Raw genomic sequence first — 21,064 nt, 5'->3', positions numbered from 1 at the left:
GCTCCCCAAATTGCATAAAGAGATAACCAAAAGGCTGCAACGAGACAAGCACGGCCATGCGGTATAGTGCAGCAGATGCGTCTGTGGTGCCATGTACTGCACGTTTAGCTGTTCTCCGTGCTGCAAGCAAGCAGTGTGGGGAGTTTGTTTGTTTTTAAACTCCTGGATATCCAAGGGATGAAAAATCTGCACCAAAAAGAAGAGCAGCACACATGGGGGCTGCACGTGCCACTCAAAACTAGAGCTTGGCCAGCCAGAACCACACTCAGGCTGCCAACCAGCCAGCCTCAGAGCAGCAGGATCACTGGTGCTGCAGCCCTGGGAGCCCCCAGAACTCAAGCAAGGCTGCTGAAGCCAGCCCAATGCTAGCCCCAGCCTCCTCTACCCCATTTGGGGTAACTTGCCACACACAAGGGCATGTGGTACAGGCATTCCCCAGGGGACAAGCAGCAGCAGCACAAGGTGTCCTGCCACCAGTTGCCCCTGGGGAACCATACATCTGTGCTCCTGTGGACACGGTCAAAAAGTCTACATAGCCTGCTGTGGATTTCCACCACTATGAGCACTTCTAGCTGAAATGGAGCTGGTATAAGCTGGTTCTGAAATTATTCATGTAGTCAGTTTTTGATGGAAGGATCAAGAAAGAAAAAAATAAGTTGTTGGGTGGAGAGAGACAGAGTACCCTGGTTTTTTTCCTTAAGTTGATGCAGAGTTCCTTGGACAAATTGACTGGTGAGTTTAAAGCAGCTCAAACTGTAACCAGTGAAGCAGGAACTTAAAAACTAACAGCTTGTCTGTTTTTTGCAGTGGATAAAATGGGTTGCTTTTTAAAAAACACACAACATTGCCAGCTGACCTTTGAGGTGGTTACATATTCTACATCTCAAATTTTGCCTTGAGGAAGTAAGACATCCCTTTTTTCAAAATTCTGTGAGTGTGACCTTTGGTACTTTTATTCTCAAAATAAAAATGGCAACTAACCTTTGCATCAAGGTCAATATTTAAACTTAGACGAAGCATTCTTTCTATTCGGTCTCCATATTCCTTTGTGTCTGGTAGCATATAGCCTGATCTTAGGGTTGCAGTTTCAAACAACACTACAGCAAGATCTGCAACTGTTTTATCATCTTCATTTTCCTGATTTGGAAGCATTAAGAAGAATTATTTAAAAAAAAAAAAAATGCACACAACTAAACAACCAATATTGCACTTATTTACCTTAATGCGTCTGAGCATGTCCTTAATCAGTGGATGTCTAGGGTTAATTTCAAGTGTCTTTTTTTGGCTAGCATAGTAGCTAAAAGAGAAAACAGATCTTGTGTCAGTAATGCGGTTTAAATGCTGTTCCACCCCTGCCCCTTCACAGTGTAAGTCCAGGGTTCTTTATTCTAGAATAGGCCACTATAGATGGCTCCCAGGCTTTTACTAGCATGCAAGGTTTTACATACAACTGACAGTTAATTTCTACTGCTGTTCCAAGTTTGTTTCTTACGTAGTGGGATTTTTTAAAAATCACAAATTTTACTGAACTTTAGAAACTTATATTTGCGTCAACAGCAACAAACATGTCAAAGCTCCTACTTTAGTGAGATAATGCAATCCGTACTATGATTGCTCATACATGTAAATATTGCCCTCGCTGAATGCTTGCTGTGGGCTAAAACAAAGCCCCTACCAATTAAAATTACTTTAAACATTTTAAAAAGTATAGCAAGATTGGCTCATCTAAGAGCTTAGACCTAAAACTAATATGGGAGTTGAAGTTACATAAAGGTGGAGCTGTGGTTCATAACAGTATAGGCATCTCTGATACAGTTAGCAGAAAGCATATAGGTAAGATATAGACTTAGTAAAAGATGTCTCACCCCATCAACAATGGTGAGGTTGTAAAGACACCCATAAAGCATTTGTAGAAGAGGAAACTAAATCACATATACACATTAACAGTTTGGGCCTAAAGCACAGGCTGTTTTAAAATAAAATTAGATTACAAACTACAAATTCCAAAAGGACATTTTATTTAAACTAGTTACAGTGTTAACACTAAGTCTATGGAGAGCCACAGTGACCAATATGTAGGCATTTTGTTTACCTGTAGCTGTTAGTATATGATAGCAATAACTACTCATATCTGCTGATACCATTTACAGATAAATCAATAGTGAAAGCTTACTTTGTAGAGATATCTTTGCCAGTCTGGTATGCTTGAGCTTTCATAATTCTTTCCATGTTGCCGGACCATCCATATTGACTAGCCACAAGTGCACACGGAGACTGAGTTAAGCGTTCAGACAGCACAGCTTTCTCAATCTATGAAAAAACCCCCAAACATTTAGGCTAGCTGAATAAAGGTTCTTTCTAATATATTATAGTTACCCCAGGTGGGAGCTGGAGCCAGAGCTACAAAATGTGTTCCCTATCCCTAGCCATATAGTTTGCAGGGGGAAGAAAGGGAATGGCGAGGTAGAAAAAAAGGTCAGAAGCAGGTGTGAAAGGCTTTGAGTCTGAGTAACAAAGTCAGGGCCTGGGCTAGAACTGTAGCTGCCACCCCACCTCGTGCTTGAAATTGAAGACAAGAGGATGTGTTCCCACCTCCTGCCACAAGTGCTGAATGGGGACCCCCCCAAATATTCAATTTGAGTAAATGCAGCACTGTTAGCCCCTCAATTGGTTTACTATTCATTCTAGCAATCAGGTTTCTTGACAGCACCAAGATGAAATAAATTTACTAAATCTATAAATCAGTTCAGAAGCACTCTTACAATACTGTTATTATGAAGAAATTTTCAAGGCCTTCATTAAAAATTGTCAGAAAGCAAGTCCTAATATCTTGTTAACACTTGCTTCTTAAAGGCCATTGGTATCTGAATTCTGATAGTCAGTTTTCTAAAGAGCAGTCCTCTGCATAGTCTCCCATTGGAGGTATAAAAAATTAAAGTATAAGTCTAATCAGATGGGAGAATTTGTCAAACACCATACATACACAAAAAATAACCTATTTTTAGCATAGAGTTTATACCTTGTCCTTCAGTGCCTTCTCTTTCATCCAGTTTAAGAGTGGTTCGTACTCTTTTTCCAAGGCTTCCCGACTCTCCTTAGATTTTTCACTTTCATCAAACTTCACTCCTTCCTTAGCAACATTCTGAAACCTCTTACCATCAAACTCAGGTAAAGCTTGAATGCAGTACTCATCTACAGGTTCAGTCAAATATATTACTTCATAACCTTTTTTCAGAAGACGTTCCACAAACGGTGAAGATTCAGCCTAGGAAGACAAATTAATTCAGAAGCTTATTTAATATACGGTTTAAACACCAAGAATTACTGGTATGTTATTAGTCAATAAATTGTGCGGGCACTTTAACTAGATTCCAGACAAAAGCTTGCATCACAGGCTGACTTTCAATAGCTAACACTGACATAGCTGCTTTGCTATATATGAAACCCTTACCAGAAAAACCTTTCTAAAAATAAAATCACTTTGAATGGCAGTTAACACAGATATACTACAAGAGCCTTCCAAAACATAGAACCATCAAGCATGATGACAATTTAAAACAATAATACATTTATTGAATTACTTCTTGCTTGTTTACTGAATCCAGGAAAGTTTATTTTAAAATATTTTTGGATATTTAACACTGCAGATCTTTTGCTCTTACCTCTTTTCGGCTGGAACCTGCCATGAAGTAAATTTTGTCTTGTTTCTCTTTCATTCTTTCTACATACTGGTCCAGACTAGCAAGGTTACTTTCATGATGAGAAGATTGGAAGCGAAGAAGTTTAGCAAGCCGAGTACGGTTGGAATGATCCTCAATCACGCCGAGTTTTATATTAGTACCAAATTCTTTCCAAAATGTATCATTGTACTTTTCTTCAGCAATTTTTTTGATCATGTCAAGAGTTTTACGGACTAATTTCTTCCTAATAACCTACGAAGAGCCAGAGCCCCCCAGAAAAGTCAGACTTAATATGAACAATGAGAACAATCAATTTTTGAGATATTACTGACAGTACTTCAAAACACAGTACCTGATGCACATGTGACACTAAGCCACCCCACTTTCATTCTGTTTTACTACATGCCATGAACTCAGGGTTTTTTTTTGTTTGTTTGTTTTTTTAAAGTCAGGGCATGAATTATAGAAGAGTCCAGCTGCTTTATTAATTTTTAGTTAAGTTAAGCAACACAGACATTGCATTGCTCCTTGCAAGGTTTACTCATAAATTTAATAGGGCCTGCTAGAATAGCCATATAAATGCCAACTGAAAGCTATTTATAAATTTTTTGCTCTCCTGTTCTAAAATCTTGTGATGTTTAGTCTATTCCAGGGGTGGCCAAAATGCAGCCCGTGGGCCAGATGTGGCCTGCCAGGCCATTCTATCTGGTCTGCAGAACCCCTAAAAAAAAAAAATTTAGAAAATTAATATTTATCTGCCCCTGGCTGCCTATCACGCAGCCCTCGATGGCTTGCCAAAAACTCAGTAAGCAGTCCTCCACCCAAAACAATTGCCTGCCTCTGGTCTACTTCCTCTTTTCTGCTGATATCAAGTTGCATCTAAATACCTTTAGCAATTTATGCTGCTGTAGTGTCTCACGGGATACATTCAGAGGAAGATCATCAGAGTCAACCTGTGTGAGAAAAGGAGGTTTATTAATAAGTAGTTGTAACGAACAAGATTCAGATAAAAAATCTTTTTAAAAAAAAAAAATAAAATACTTACAACACCTTTCACAAAATTGAGGTATTTGGGCATCATGTCATGGAAATCATCAGTAATGAACACTCTCCGGACATATAACTGTATGACAACAGAACAGGAGTTAGATGTTTTAAAGGAAATTTAAAGTTTGTTCTAGGTTTAAAAGCATTCGTTTTTACCTTTATAAAATCACTTTTTTTGGATCCATATTCATCAAACAAGCCACGTGGAGCTGAGTTGGGAACAAACAATATAGACTTGAAGGTTACTTCTCCCTCAGCAGTGAAGTGGATGTAAGCCATAGGATCATCATGTTCCTGTGGAAAGAATTAAATGGGTCTCATTCAAATATTCTCTCATTTAAGGAAGAGTCAGATAAATGACAGGAATAATCCATATACCAAAAGGTGCTAGCACTATTTAAAATCTACTCTTTAGAAGACAGTTTCAATTAATAGTCTTCCAAATCAAAATCAAGGTTCTCCAAAAGTGAGATTTTAGAAGACTTTTGAGAAGATCTAAAAATCAAGTGCCAGATTCTGATGGCTTGCGCATATAAGTAGTTATTTAAAAACACTTCAAGCACTCTGTAACAGCTAAACGGAAGCAACTGAAATGAAAAGATCCATGCCCAAGTTATGTACTATGGGGAGAGTACCACACTATAGTTTGCAGAGGAACATAAAGTAGGCTGTCTGTAGTTGTCAGCAGCTCAATGATTAACCCATCTCTCAAAAGGAACAGCCACTCAGAAAAACTTTAATTTCAGGGTCTCAGGTTTTCTTCTCTTCCTTATTTAGTTTTCTATTAGCTGCTTTAAGAATGGCACTTGTGATGCACTACAGAATCTTGAAGCTTATAGCAAAGTTACCTTAGAGAATGATTTGTAAAAGGCTTTGTAGTCATCTTCTTCAACTTCCTTAGCTGGTCTCTGCCAAATTGGCTTGATGTCATTCATGAGCTCCCAATCCCAGACAGTCTTTTCAACCTGTATATACGAAGACAAAAAAAACAAAAAAAAACCCAACAACTAGTGCTATACCCCTAACATCACCTCTCTGGAAGGTATTGATTATTAGCTAGTTATGGGAGGAGAAAAAAAAAAAAAAAAATCCAATCTCACTTTAGGTCCAACATTAGGATGCATAACACTACAAATACTGACAATGCAATTTCCCGTTATTCCAATTACTCACTACTATGCCAAGAAGCATACCAAAGACATGGCACCTGCCCTAAAGTTTTGCAGTCTAAAGAGTTTTAAGATTTACATGCAGTTACGTGCATTTGTTACCTGCTTACCATCCCATAATCCTCACCTCCACATTTATAGATATAAGTTTAAGCTGATGTATTACATTTCTACTTAGTCTCAAATTTAGGGTAAAACTTCACAGCACAGCTGTAGGAATTCTGTCTAAAAATCAAGCTAAAGGTTATGTAGGTTAACAGCCTAACTTGATTCCATCAAAATGTTGTTGAGACAACATTAAGCAAAAAGCACAACTATTGGCATTCAGATCTTTAACAGGAGTTTACTATTCAAAAGCTGCCACCTGTGTTTCAGCAGAAAATGTGCTTCTGTACAGTTCTGATAAAGACAAACATTTATGTATTTTATTTTTAGTCTCTTATCCTTACTGACTTGAAGTCCAGTAACATTCCATTCCCAAAGGCTACATTTATTACAGAAAAAGTAATTTGTCACTTATTTGAAAGGCCCAGGTCTCTGCGCCTGTGTAACTGCTAAAAGGCCAAAACATTACCTTCTTAGTTTTTGGTTTCTTTTCTTCCTCCTCTTCTTCAACTGCAGCCTCCTCATCATCTGTTTCTTCTTTTTCCTCTTTTTCTTTTGCTTCTTCCTCATCAATGGGTTCTTCGACAGTCTCAGTCTGCAAAGACATTTTAAAGTCAACAAAACTGGCTAAGGAAAGTCTGACAGTCTCATAAGAACCTAGAGTACACATGATGTGATATTTTTTGGTGTAAATCTAGATATTCAAGGTTGAATCACAGTTTCACTATATAATTATTTCTTTCTACCACCAATTTAAACAAAGCAATACTAAGAGGTGGGGAGGGGGGCAGCCCTTAGCAGCAGGTCTGTCAAGATCAAATGATGCCATGTTCTAGTAAATTTTACAACTCAAGCTGTGCATCCCAATACAGAGGTAGCAGACATAGGGCAAAAGCAGGAAGTCTTCCTTTCATTTTTGCATGCTAACAGGCCTAAGTTTTTCAAAGCCAACTGTTAACTAAAAGGCAGACATGAAAGATCACAATACATCACTCCACCAGTGACAGACAAACAATTCTGTTGAGAAGTCACCAACAACCATAGGTGGAAGAATGTCTGTTTAACAAGATACTCTCCCCAAGTCTCATTTGGCATTTCCGCTGCTTGGTTTTGCTAGAGATGAACAAAGTAGTAAGTTATTTTTCATTCTAGTGCCTAGGATGCATCTGTAGCTTTACTTTTCTCCACCTCTGTTAGTCAGAAGATGACTACAAAGCCTGTTTAAATCATTCTTCCTTTACGAAATATTCTAGTCTCACAGACTAATGCTTAACATTATTACCTCCAAGACCACACAAAGGGGTCATGCTACCCCCTAGAATTTGCAGAGCAGAGCAGAGCAGAGCAGAGCAGAGCAAGAAAGAAAGAAAGAAACAAACACACAAACAAACACACAAACAAACACACAAACAAAACACTCAACTAGTATCAGCTGCTCCATACTGCATTATAGAGAGTCAGAGTAGTAACATTCAGGAAAGTATTACAATGGACTTCATTTCAAAAGTTTTTGTCCGCCCTGAGGACAAATACTTTCAAGAGTCTAGTTAATACCTGTAAACTGTAAGAAGGCTTAAATTACTGATCAGATCATCTACTCAGATGTTACTTCTACAGTTAAAATTACAGCCACTTACCTTGCTGCTCCATACATATATGGGGAAATTTATGAACTGCGAATATTTCTTGACTAGATTTTTAATTGTCTCCAGCTCAAGGTAGTCAGAGGTCTCCTCCTTCAAAACAAGACTGATGACATACGAGACAAACAGTCAATATAATTATACTTAAAACAGAGATGCCATCATGACAGACCTGGTATATCATTTGAATTTGCTGTTTGATGCATTTTATATAGTCTCAGCTTAACAGCTGCCCATTCTAGTACAGTCAACTATGTTAAACTAAAACAGAAATGCCATTCCTTCCTCACCCCTGCCTCTCGCCAGAGGAAATGCAGTATCTTTACAGGTATCCAATTACAAACCAGTAACCAAGCTCAGAACAGAGCAACTCTTTAGATTTAAGAAAGCACCTGAAGCTGTTAGAGTGCTCAAAATCTGAGATCAAGTCATTAGTGTTCACTGTTTGAAATTATCCATTTCTTTCACTGGATTCTTCTCCCTCCCTTCTTTAAGTCAGAATAGCAATGTCTTTTTACTAACAAAGATTTTCCCAGCAAGCATACCATCCTTAGGTGACAAAGCCAGATCAGTTGCAAAAAAAGAAAAACAGGCAAAGCAGAACTGAAAAAGCAAAAAAGGTGATGTTTAGTCACTACCAATCCATTAATGTTGCATCAAGCCAGTCCCAGTGTCTAGTAACTGCAGCCAAATTTCAAAGTTTAAGGGATTTTTTAAAAATTGCCTTGGTTTGGCCTCCTTTAAATACAAATAATTATGTTTAAAAACACATTTCCCTCAACCTGAAGTTCCTGACAGACTTCTAAGTAGTACTTAGTTTTTATTGCACTAGAAGCAGAAAATTACATATAGACTCAAAAGTTTTCTTAATGTATTTCAGATTTCATGAAATAAACAGAAAGAAATGGGAAACAAAATATAAATACAGGCTATATGCACTAGTAGCAAATAGAAGAGTCCAAGGCAATGGCATCTGAGGGATTCTTATGCTAAGAAAGGATACAGTAACTAATGCACACAAAATGTCATGCAGAAGACAGACACGTGCTAATGGGCAGGACATATATGAATGATACAATAATAGCTTCTTTAGATCAGCCTCAACACTTACGTTATGGTGGTGCCTCGACCCAAGGTGTTTCCTCTTGGGTCATCAATTACAGAAAATTCATTTGAGTCCGACTCCCAGATGTGCTGAGTATCATTGTTGTGCTTTGATGTAACAATAACTCTGTCTGCTACAAGGAAGGCAGAGTAGAAGCCAACACCAAACTGACCAATCAACTCAGATGTTGACTGACTATTATCTTGCATTTCAGTTATCTTGTTTAAGAATTCACTTGTACCAGACTTGGCAATAGTACCCAGGTTTTTAATCAATTCTTCCTTGGTCATGCCAATACCCGTGTCTGTAACATGAAGCATGTTCTTCTCTTTATCACACTGAAACAAAGAGAGACATTTCAGCTAAATATCACTTTCATACCTACCAGGATACAATACATAACATCTGCAGGATTAGTGTGAGAGATTATACTACCTGAAACATTCAATAAAGTTTGCTGTTGAAAATTCTATGTAGCTTGTTCTCAGAAGACTAGAAATGCATGTTGGGGCAAAACAGAAGTAAGATTCAAAGTTTTTACTTCAAGTAAGGTATCTTATAGAAGCGGATGCACCAGAAAGTCAAGCAGCAAATCCGTTAGCTTATATAATGCATGACAAGAAAAAGCACCTCCCCACCACTAAGAAAGGAAACAGATTACAATAATATTTTGCAACTTACCTTGATTTTAACAGTAAGCTCTTCATTACCAGAGAGTGCATTTTCATCAGTCAGTGATATTAGCCTTATCTTATCTAGAGCATCAGAAGCATTTGATATCAGCTCTCTCAGGAAAATCTGAAATAAAACCATATTTATGTATCATAAAGAACATGCATGAACAATATGCTAAAACACTTTGGGTTGATGAACTTGTTGCTCACCTCTTTATTTTTGTATAAAGAATTGATGATAAGTTTCATCATTCTGTTAACTTCTGCTTGGAATGCAAACTTCTCAGATTTTTCTCGGATTTCTTTTATCTGGGATGCATTCAAACCATCCAATTGAATAGCTTCTTCCTCTCTGTGGAGACAGTTTCCAAAGCCTTAAACTACAGAGGAACCTTAACCAAAGTATTAAGCCACCTCACAAATTACTACTATGTCAGGACAACTAAGAATGATCAGACTTGTTTTCTGCTGACTTTGCAGGTTGACCATGGATCACCAAGTATGCAAGCTACTGTGACAGCTGGATGTCTTTTTGTGGAGCCCTACAGATTTAAGAGTACCCCTGAGCCTTGGCTAAGAGCAGAAAAAGCATTACTTATCAACATGAAAATTATAGAATTGTAAACTGAATGATAAAGTAGCATAGCAAACCCTTGCTCTGATACAGGGGCTAAGATGCCCATTCAAACCACGTTATGTTATATGCTTATTTTAAGTGGTTACAGCCAAATAGTTAAGACTCTTAATCTACCCCTCGTGGTAGAGTAAAAGCGACAAGCCCAAAGTCAACAGGCTGCATTTGACTGCGCTGGCACGTGTCCGAGGTCAGTACCTGGCTAAAAGCCGAATAGCTACTCCTGAAAGAAAGAGTCAGAGATTTCTGCATGCGGAAACAACTCAGTTCCGCTAGCAAGCACTATGTAGCATGCTTTAGTTTTTTAGTCTTACTACTACCCCCATGGAATCCTGGCTCTAGATTAAGGCACACCTTTCAAGTGGTATTTCTAAAGCACCCAAAGCCTTTCAGGCACCACAAGGGGCAAACTGGACACCCAAACCCCCACCCCATCCCCACCCGAGACCACCACAGAGACTACGCGGGCCACAACTCCGACCTTTGGACCACTTCATCATCTGTCCGAGAGCCTTCGCGACTCTTCCCCATGTCATCTTCCACCGTGGCATCCACCTCCACCTCATCCGCTCGCACAGATGCTGCAAGAGTAGAGGGACCAGGCACCGTTAGAATCAGCCTGGCTGGGGACTTCAGGGCCCCACCTCATCTCAGCCCCAGGGAACCCGCCTGTCAGCACGCCTCCCCCACCCCCCCCAGACCACAGGCAGGCGCAGGGCGGGGCGAGGACCTCCGAACTGGGGGGAGGTGATGATGTAAGCACCGACCCCCAAAATGACATAAGCACCGACCCAAGCGGCCCCCCTCCCTCTCGCGGGGCAACATGGGGGGGGGGGGGAAATCATCCCCTTCCCCATGGGAACCCAGACCCCGTGAGAAGCTTCCAGAAACCGCGGGCAACTCACCGGCGAGCAGCAGGACGCCGAGGAGGCCGACCCCCCACAGCAGCTTCATGGCGACGCCCACGCGACCCCGAAAGTAGCGGTTGCTCTACCCGCAGGCCCCACGCTCCGCCGCCACCGACCTCGCTAGACCAGCACAACCTGGCCCTGCCCCCCGGCTTATCACCGTCGCTTCCCGCGGGGAGGGGGCGGCCTCCGCCGTGCACCAATCAGGGCGCACCACGCCAAACACGGAGCCAATGGGGAGCCGAGGGAGGTGGGGCGGAGCCCCGCGGCCGCCAATCGGAGCGTTCCATGTGCGGCTTCCTGCAGGCAGAGCGTGGCCGGCGCTGATTGGATGCTGCCAAGTAGATGGGGCCAATTGTGTTCGAGGGCGGGTTTAACATGAACTTGGGCTATTTATTTATTTATTTATATTCAACACGCGTCAGTCTAGGGCGTGGGATCACGTGACTGAGCCGGAGTAAGGTCGGAATGAATTAAAATCTCCATGCGGGCAGGTCACCGCGAACCACTTCCGGGGGTGGCCGGGATGTTTACCGTGGAGACAGTTACCAAGGCAACAGGAGCTTCCGGTTTGTGGCCCCAGCTCTCCCTGCGAAGTCGGCTGCAAAGAAGCAAAAGAATGAGGGAAGCCCCACGGCCTGGCGCGGGGGTTGATGGGAAGCTGTGCCGCGGCGGGAAGGGGGACCTGCGCGTGCTGCCTGTGCAGAGACTTTCTTCAGCCGCCGCCCCAGCGCGCATGTGCCAGCCTTAGTGGCCCTGTGCCGCGAGGCCTGATGGGAACTGGAATTTGCCCTTGCCGCGGAGCATGCTGGGAGTTGTGGTCTCGGTGCCCACTCAGGATTGCAGTAGTGCACATGTAGCTCTGGCACTTGAGACCAGGCCCCTGGCCTGGGGCAGGAGGCAGCGGCAGGCAAGGGCAGCGGCAGCCAGGTGTACGATAATTTTCGTATTTGTACCATAATTTCAACAATGTACGATCTTTTTTGAGGCAATCCAAGTCACTCAGAATTTTAACCGTCTTTTGGGTTTGCTGTCAGAACTTTTTTATGACTGCTCGCCTCGAAATAAAGACATGCTTCAGTTTAATGACGCAGTTCGCACTCACTGGCAATTTATAGCAAGCAATACAAAGTAAATGAGAAGAAGACTTATTTGCAGACTTATTTGCCTAATTGTTCAGTGTACACTAGTTTTTCAGCAAATATGATCGTTTGTGAGCTCCCAATATGATCATTTCATATTTAGGACCTGGCAATGCTGGGAAATGGCCTGCTGCTGTGAGGCTTGTTAAAACGGGCTTGTCGGACCCCGTCTCTGAAGAGTTCCATCAGAAGCTCTTCCCAGGGTGGTGGTGTGGCCCCAGTGAGGCTCTGTGCCCTGTACCTGGCTTTGGGGCCCGTCCCTGCTGACTTCACCCCCACGCTCCCAGCCCCTCTGAAAGCCTGGAGGCATCTCTGTTTGACACCTCTGTTTTAAGAAATTAGGCTGCTGGCGTGTCATCGGGGGCAGTCTCTTGATACAAGGATGATCGCTACTACGACTCAGCAATGAGTCCAATCCTCGAGCTGCAGTCTGTCCACAGAAGTTGCAGGTCTCTCCACTGGGAAGAGTTACCTGCAGGCTGGGACCTCCTTGTCCTTTCTCCAGTTTTGCAGCTGGCATGGCACATATGCCTGTGACTAGCTAATTATGACCCCTGATGCAAACCTTTTTTGGGTTCTTTGGGGCTGAAGCCTCAGGTGGCCCATCAGCCTCAGGTGGCCAACCTGAAATGGAAATCCAATGATGACTGCCATGTATCCCTCTTCAGCTGTTTGCTGATGGGGTGGTTGTTTTTACAAACTACATTTTCACAGGTTTCCAGGCCAGAACTAATAACAGATTGTGAGATTGTGCTGGAATCTGCAATGAATGTGAAGAGCTAGCAGAGACGACAGGTAGGGAGGGGGTGCATGTGCACTCCCTGAGTGTGGCGATGCACCCCCTACAAAAAGGCGGTCCTTTTTCAGAGTCTGGAAAAATAAGTTAGGTATACAGAAGCTTAGGGATAAAAAGGAGGTTTGACAGCTCTAGAGCTCTTCTAAAACAGTCTGGGGGCTGGGTTCTCTTAAATCTTATCTATATGTTTCCTAAAGTAAGAGTACAATTGCTATGGAACTAGGACAAGGGGGAAGTCACAGAACAGAAAAAAAACACATTTGTTTTATGTATATATCTGTGAATACAATTCTATTTTTAACAGATTTTATGGGAGTTTTATTTTTGCAGCTCATTTTTCCAAGGGACTGTAAATTAAAATCAGTCTTCTAAACCTCTCTGAACTTTTGGATTGAATGAAAATGGGACTGAGGGTTCAAACCAACTCTGCCTGTTCTGCTAAACCAAGACCTTAGATGTAAATCGTGCAATGGGTTTACTTATTTCTAAGAATTACAAGACAGTGGAATCAACTTTGCTAAAAATGGGAAAGTTATGAAACATAATGTTTAGTCCTTTGGTTTTAGAGGTCAGGGAATAATCTGACATACAAGGTACCTGAATGTTGATAGCTTTGCTTAGATTATATTGTTTGCATTTAGAAGTGTTCACTTCCATAAAAGTCCAGTTTATTGTACAATACAAAGGCAAAATGTAAGTTTGAGTTAAGTAGTGATATTGATACAAGTAAAATTTTATTTCTTATCACTGAGCTTTGAAAGACTTTTTTTAAACTGGTCTTCTGGCAGCGATTTCTAATTATTTCTATTTCTTATATTTCTTAATGGCCGTGGACATATTTCTGAACACATTTATTGTATTTTTTAGCTTCAAACCAGCTTAAGTTATTTTTAATGAAATGGCAGTTTTTGAAAACTCAGATTCATTTGCTACTTGTCCTATTTGCAATGAATATGGACATTCTCTCTCAGATGCTGAATCATCCATCAGTCATTTTCCAAGGTAAAGAGTACTGACATTTGACAGTTCTTCAGTTTACTTAGAATAAAGCAAGTATACTTCTGACAATCATATGTATACAGTTGTAAAAAACATACATTAAGTGCTGCATCCTGTTGGTAATGGGAGAGAGAGCATAGAGAGCTTTTGGAACCTTAGTCTGATTCTTTAGGAGGAAGTTTATGTTTCAGAAAAACAATTCATGCATTTATTGGGCCACTGGAATTTCTAGAAGTTGGGAATATCATAATATTGAGCAGGGGTCAGTAAGCAGCTTCCAGGAGAGGCAAGCCAAATTAGTGCAGTTGACCTCAAAGGTGAGCCACCAACCACTTCTGAACTAGCTGCTTCAGACTTCAACATGCTTCCAACCTGGCTGCCAACTCGCTACTGCTGCTGCCGCTACCATCAGTCCCCAGATTGCTACTAATATCTGAGCTCTGCAGGCAGATCAAATCTCTTTGTGGGCTGAATTCATCTCCTGGGCCATAGGTTGATAGAACAAAGCCATTATTCATTAATGTCAATTCAAAGAAACCCAACAGAAACAGTTCTCTTTAGCAACATTTTATTTTTTCTTAGCTGACAGATAACATGAAGTCTGTAGTAAATGTTATGTATAAAGGCATAAACATAAACATACCTTACTTTATGTCAGAGTGTACAAAATAGACATATTTGGCTGCGATAAGGGAGTCTAAGCAGTTTTCTTTCAAAGGACCTTGAGTTTGGACTGCCAAATGCAACTTTTATTTTTATTATATGAATCTGAGAGCTAATGATTTTCTGCCTGAATTTCTTCCAAACTCATTTAGTTGACAGCAATCAGCTAGACATAGTATTCCTGTTTCCTCAATCAGTACTTTACGGAGTAAAATTGAAAGAACTAGCTGAGAGGGAAAATGGACTAATATGTTAATTTAGGAACATAGGACTGGAAGGGCTCTCCTGGGCCATCAGTTCCAGTCTCCTGTGTTTGCAGCTAATTGTTAGCCTAAGTAATTCCCATAATCACCACTACAGATTCTCAGCCACAGCTATAAGGAACGATATCCAAAAGATCAAGGTCACTGTATGTCGCAGTAAAAGCAGGGGAGAGAGGAACATGAGCACCCTCCCACACGTTGTTTGACAAGCTCTAACAATGTTTTGGGCTAAGTAGTTTAAAATATGAAAAAGGAAATCCTGCAATTAATGAGTATTTCAAAGTAATTGTCACTTAAGCTATAACTAAATGCAAGAATGGTTAAAACAATGAATTTTCTTCACACATTCCTATGCTACAAGTCATTTCATCAGGAATTAAGTATCAGCTACTCCTATATCAAATAAGATTTTCAGTTTTGGACTCTGTTTTTTCTTTAGGTTAGGAAAACTACATCTTCTACCTGTGTACCTGGTCACTCAACCTAACAACCATGTGTTTGAGTAAAGAGGCCTGAGATAGGGTACTGGGATACTTGAAAGCTTGTTTGTGTCTATATCAACTATACGGTTGGTCCAATAAATGATATTACCCACAAGAATTCTTGCCTTCAAATCGAGCAGAATTCCAGGCATGTACCCAGGATTTATTCTTTTCCTGCAGCCATTGTAACCATGACCATGCTATACAGTCAAGAAAATATTTTATAGGACTTGCTGAAGTTAACTCCACAGCATAAACAATAAAATACTAAAATATAATTATATCAGAAAGGGAACTGACAGCTTCTTCATATTATACATATGAGAGTATATGTCTTGCTCCGAGAAAAAGTGACAAATGTAGGACTTCTACACTATAAATATATTAGGTATAATATATATCAGAGCAAAAGTTTCAAATATATTCTTTGGTGAGGGTTAAATTGCAATGTTACCACAAACTTGGGACGGTATGGCTTTTAGAAAGACAAGACTACAGCTTGTTTATGACAGAGATTTCTTCTGCAAGGTTAGACTCAGAATTAAGGTACAATTACAATTTGCTTAGTGGTTACACAAAATTAGGTCCCAGTTATAATTCTTTAAATGATTACCCTTTTCATTGGTCCTCCATTCCTACTTAGCAAGTAGGGTATTAGTATTACCCACAGAAGATTACTGATAAAAGAGGTCAGAGACAGCTCTACAGCCCAAACTTTTATTCTTTACACCCCTGTAACCAGCTGTGCCTGTCTCGTGCTCCCTGCTTAGGCTTTTCTGGCTGCCCTGGGCCAGCTGCAGGCTTGTGGGCCAACAGTTTGTCCTGGAACCAGTTACCTGATCCACTGAAGCTTCTCTCCTGCCGCGTCTTTGATGGAAACCTCTCTCTCAGGGACTGATGTTACACCCGCTTCAGTGGTGTCTAGCGATGGTCTCTTGGTAGCACAAGGATTTTGGGGCTCCAACTCCCCTACACCCCATCTAGCACCAACCTGTTGTTGCATCAATGTTGCTTGGACCCGGCGTTGATGTTGGTAACCGTCCGTGTTGTTCCTCCTTGGTCTTATCATTGTTCTTCTTGACCCACTCCCCAGATGGGCACCCACATCCCTCCTCTTGATGTCTGGGGGAACTCCCTTGACTCAGCTGATAGAGGTAGTTCCCCATTTGGGGGTTGCCATCATTGGTTGTCTTCTGCCTCTTCCCTGCTCATCCTGCAGCCTGCCCTAGACTGCCAGGGACTTCCTTCCGGTCCTGGAGTTGGACTGGAGCACGGGGCTTTTATCTGTGTCTCGCTGCCCCAGGCAGTGAATTGGTGCTGGCATGCGCTTACATCCATGTCAGTGCTGGCTTTTCTTCGGTCCGCTCCTGGACCCCAGCTGGCTGCAGCGCAGGACACTGTTGGGCTTTGAGAAGCTGGGAGTGTTACTGACTGAGTGATTGCTGATTGCTGAGTGATTGCTACCTGGGCCTGTCAGAAACCCTAACAAGGGGTTGGAACCAGTCCAGGCCCAGCAGTGTATAAAAGGAGACTCCCTAGGTGACCAGGGGCTGCAAACAGGGTAAGCAGTTTGCAGGTAGTTTGTGCCCCTCCCCCCCTTTTTTGAGGGGCAAGCCATTCACCTTGGTGTGAGGGAGCAGGAAAAAAAAGGAACCCTTTGGGGCCAACAAGCAATAAACAGGCCAGCTTCCAGGCAAGCTCTCTAGGGAAGCTGTGCTTGGAAGCAGAGCAGTAAGAGAGAGAAGGCAGATTAAGAGATCCAGAAAAATGGCTGGAGGATGTTGCAATGCCAGAGCCACTGTCCCTGCCTCTGGTTGCACCTCTGAGGCTTCTGCCCAGATAGGACTGCTCATCATCAATGCTTCTACTCAAGTCTAGGTTTGGTGCTGTAGAAACTGCAGCTTGCAGGTTCCTTCCAGTGATGGTCATGCAGTGTTCCCTCTAAGCTGTGCGGTGTGCTTATGCTGCGCTGTCAAGCGCACCTGCATGGCCATGCATGCCACACAGCTTAGAGGGAACACTACAGCTAGGTCAGGGAGTGCTTGTGGTGTGAGCAGCGCCTCCTGGTTGTGTATCTCAGGGAACAGGCAAGAGAACTACAAGGGGAAGTGGTGAGGCTCCGAAGTATCTTCCACCATGTGGTGTTCATTGATTCAGTGCTGGAAAAGACCTTTAGGACTGTGGAGGAAGAAATGCCAGAGGTATCACTAGAGAAGAGAGAGGACATGGACACCCAAGAGCATGGAAGCTGGAGGCTTATGACTTCTGGCAGCAAGCAGAGATTTTCACCTCTGCCTATAGTCTATCTGGAGAGCAGATATGCAGCCCTAGCAACAGAGAGGTTAGGAGCACCTTCCATTGGTAGAGGAAGACAGGCCAGGCCTCACCAAGGTGGGAAGGATTGAGATGATTGTCACCAAGGAGAAACAATTTGTGGTGGTGGGACGGAGGAAGCAATCTGCTGACTTGACCTGTTGTCTCGGGAAGTCTGATGCTTGCTTGGATCCAAGATGTCACAGAGGGACTATGGAGGCTCATCTGTTCCTCTGACTACTACCCCATCCTGCTTATCCATGCAGGCACCAGTGATGTTGCCAGGGGAGACCCATAGCATATCAAAAGTGACTACAGGGCACTGGGTGCAAGAGTGCGGGGGTCCGGGGCTCAGGTTGTGTTCTCATCTATCCTTCTGGTCAAGCGAAAGGGCCCGGGTAGGTGCAGATGTATCCTGGCTGTGCAGGTGGTGTTGCCAGCAGGGCTTTGATTTCTTCTACCATGGGACTTCTGTTCCTTTGCCCTGTGCTTCCGTGGAAGCTGCACAATGCAGGTCTCCCACCGTGTGGTCTTCTCCCATGCTTCCCCACTGTATGCCCCTTCTCCAACGACATGAGCCATTCCAGCCTGGAGCAGGCAGTGGCCCAACTCCAGCTTTGGCCCCAAGCCCAGGGCGGAAGCAGGAGCTGAACCACTGCCTGCCCTGGGCCAGTACTTGGATCTAAGACAAGGCTCTGTTGTCCCTCATTGTGATTAGGGGGATGAGGGGGAATTCATCTTGGATTTGAGTAAATACAGTAATTCCTTTTTTTGGCTTGGCTCTCAGTGATTACAGGATTACCAAGCATATTTCAAGAATTGGTCCCAAAAATCTGATCTGTGGAAGATACACATGCTTCACTCTTAGTTCGTGAATTGTTCTAATGAAACCAATTGGCTTACACATATTTAATATTTAGTGTTTGAAACACTGGGGCTTAAGTTATCCCTTCAAAATCTGTGGTGAAAATGTTTCTTTTTAAATCTTTTAGAAGGCTGCTGTTCATAGCAGATCAATCGGGATCAGTCAGAAAGTAATGCCTTCTCCATCAAATATTATTGAAAAAGTATTAAACTTGCATAGCAAATTTGTACATCCCACAGATATTTTTCAACATAGTCTTCTCTGTCATTGGCCCTTGTCCACTGTTGAACAAGGGACTGTATCCCAGCACTAAAAGTCCTTGTCTTTGTTCCACGGCCATTGTCTCACAGCCTCCATCACTTTGCTGTCATCTCAGAAATGTCGCCCTCACAGTCCGACAGCATTCTTTGGATAAATGTGATATCTTTTATTAGACCAACTAAATAGTTGGAAAAATTGTTCTGTGTAAGCTTTTGGGCACAAACACTCTTCTCAGGTATAGGGAGAGTGCTATTTGTTTTTTGTTCTCCTGGATGGAATAGAAGCCAATATGCAAAATGCAGGTCTGTGAAAATGCAAATACGTGGTAGTGAGGATCAGAGGCCATGGAAGACAACAGGTCTGAGACAGGTTGGGGGTAGGGTGGGGCAGGGAGGGGGTGGGGAATGTTAATACGATGGAATATAGCTGGTAAAATGTAGAGATGTTACCTGGAATTATTGGATGGTGAGCAGGTTATTATGTGCCATAAATCCAATGTCTACATTTAGTCCATGATTTCTTGTATCCAGTAGATTTATGAAATGAAGTTTGTAGGCTTGTCTACAAAAGGTGTTTTGCAAATTCCCTTTGAGGATTAGAATTGAGAGATTGGAGAGAGAGTCCTCACAGTCTGTCCTTCACCTGCCAGGCTGCACAGGGGATGGGACAGCACAGTCCATCCAAACAAAAAGATTGCCTCTGTATGTACAAGCTTGTGTGTGGGTGAGCATTGTCATGCAGAAACAGCACCTCAGATATACTGTCAGGATGGGCTCTTTGCATGCAGTGTTTCAGCTTCTTCAGGATCTTGACATAGACCTCTGATCTGAGTTTACGGTGGCCCTCTGATGCAAGAAGTCAGGAAGGACACCATCCATATCCATGGCTTGCTTAGGAGATGAAAATTAGGAGGCACTACTCTCTGACTGAAAATCTGTACATCACACTGAACACACAGCTATTCAGTTATTGCTGAAGTCTTCAGGGCATCTATTACTTTATAGTGACGTGCTTACTTGTAACAGACTGAATACTTGACTGACTGGAAGGAATGGGCTTTCAGGAGTTTCAACACAAAAGGTAAAATCTGAGGCTAAGAAATTAAATCTAGAGGAATCTTTGTGGTACAGATACGTTAACCACACTATACAAATTTGCCAAAAAAAATCTTCAAATCCTGAAAGAGCACACACCAGCTGCAGACGCTTCCTCAGCCTAGAGGTATTTAAAGACTTGCAAGTCCCGAGAGCCTGCAAAGAAGAATTTTTCCAACTATTTGGGTTGTCTACTAAAAGATAGCAGATTTACCCAAAGAACCTTGTCTTCAAATCCTGAAAGCTTTTTAAGTGTCACTATTACTAGAGATCAACACCTGCAACATTATGTTTACAGTTATATTGGCCTGGAAGAGAATGACGGTCTGCACAGAGAATATCATTTCATAATTTCATAGTTGTTATTTCTCTCAAATGATTTAAGAGTTATTATGATATTTATTGCTGTTCTCTACAACTGAAGTTCATTTACCTCAAACGGACAACTACAGCAAGTAGCAAGTTATAGCATCTGCTGCATTTTTTTACTCCAGTTTTGACCTGGTTCTTTTATTCATTGTTTTAGGGGTGTGCTCTAGCAAAGCATTTAAATGCATGCTTAACAGAAGCCAAAAAGACTCTTCATTTACTTAAAGTCAAGCACAAACTTCAGTGCTTTGTTTAAAAAAAGAGATGATAAATAACCAAGTACACTGCTGAAGTAACTGGGTACAGTCCCATTAGCTTGGGTGTCATTTTGCCTATCACACCAGTGTAGAATCTGTCTCAAAGAGTGCTTAGGGTTGTTTAACAGTATCACTTCTGTTTTCCCTCCTCCTGCTAGATTGGCAACACCAGTCATTGCAACGGAAGCACTATTTCTAGATGGCATTTACATGTTCTTGGTTGGACCTTTAGCTGGTAAGAGTTAACATTGCTAAAATCAGCTAGGAAACTATGGCAATTTATATCAGCAACCTAACTGACTATGATTATTGTACAATACCACATAGATGTGACAACATGATTCATAGGCTTGCTTATTCCAATTATAAATAATAGATTTTCTTAATTATATTACTCAGTGGATGCACCTACAGGTTCATTAATGAGATTTTGCTGTTGGTCTAATGTGAGATACTAACTAAATGTGCATTAGGTTACCATAATGCACAGTAGCAAAAGTCCATGCTTTTTTAGTGACACTTAATGCACAATAGCCTAATTTTACTGTATATCAGAATATTAGCATGGTTCTCGCTGTAACGCTCTAATGCACAG

At 41.9% G+C, this 21,064-nt stretch overlaps 1 protein-coding gene across 1 annotated transcript; it reads right to left on the bottom strand.

Annotated features, from left to right (window-relative positions):
• Positions 1–695: 695 nt before the first annotated feature.
• HSP90B1 (heat shock protein 90 beta family member 1) lies at positions 696–11,093 on the bottom strand. The gene is made up of 16 exons (XM_019544762.1): positions 10,963–11,093; positions 10,539–10,638; positions 9,634–9,775; positions 9,431–9,547; positions 8,756–9,087; positions 7,639–7,750; positions 6,471–6,596; positions 5,576–5,692; positions 4,884–5,021; positions 4,726–4,803; positions 4,568–4,633; positions 3,663–3,932; positions 3,020–3,265; positions 2,174–2,310; positions 1,219–1,297; positions 696–1,137 (listed from the first exon to the last, which is right to left on the bottom strand). The coding sequence occupies exons 1-16, from the start codon at positions 11,009–11,011 to the stop codon at positions 877–879; spliced, it is 2,370 nt and encodes a 789-aa protein (XP_019400307.1). The 5' UTR covers positions 11,012–11,093; the 3' UTR covers positions 696–876.
• Between the last annotated feature and the right edge of the window lie 9,971 nt (positions 11,094–21,064).

The sequence above is a fragment of the Crocodylus porosus genome, unplaced genomic scaffold (genome assembly GCF_001723895.1).
Source record: "Crocodylus porosus isolate Cpor-Errol unplaced genomic scaffold, CroPor_comp1, whole genome shotgun sequence".
NCBI classification, from domain to species: Eukaryota; Metazoa; Chordata; order Crocodylia; family Crocodylidae; genus Crocodylus; species Crocodylus porosus.
Note: the sequence above shows the minus strand (reverse complement) of the source record. Positions and strands in the feature narration are given on the sequence as shown.

Excerpts from the sequence above, each read along its gene's own strand:
- HSP90B1 (XM_019544762.1), bottom strand. The coding sequence starts at position 11,011 with ATGAAGCTGCTGTGGGGGGTCGGCCTCCTCGGCGTCCTGCTGCTCGCC. Across the intron at positions 4,634-4,725 it reads TCAATTTTGTGAAAGGTGTT|GTTGACTCTGATGATCTTCC; the intron begins GTAAGTATTTTA and ends TTTCTCACACAG. Across the intron at positions 1,298-2,173 it reads GGCAAAGATATCTCTACAAA|CTACTATGCTAGCCAAAAAA; the intron begins GTAAGCTTTCAC and ends TTTCTCTTTTAG.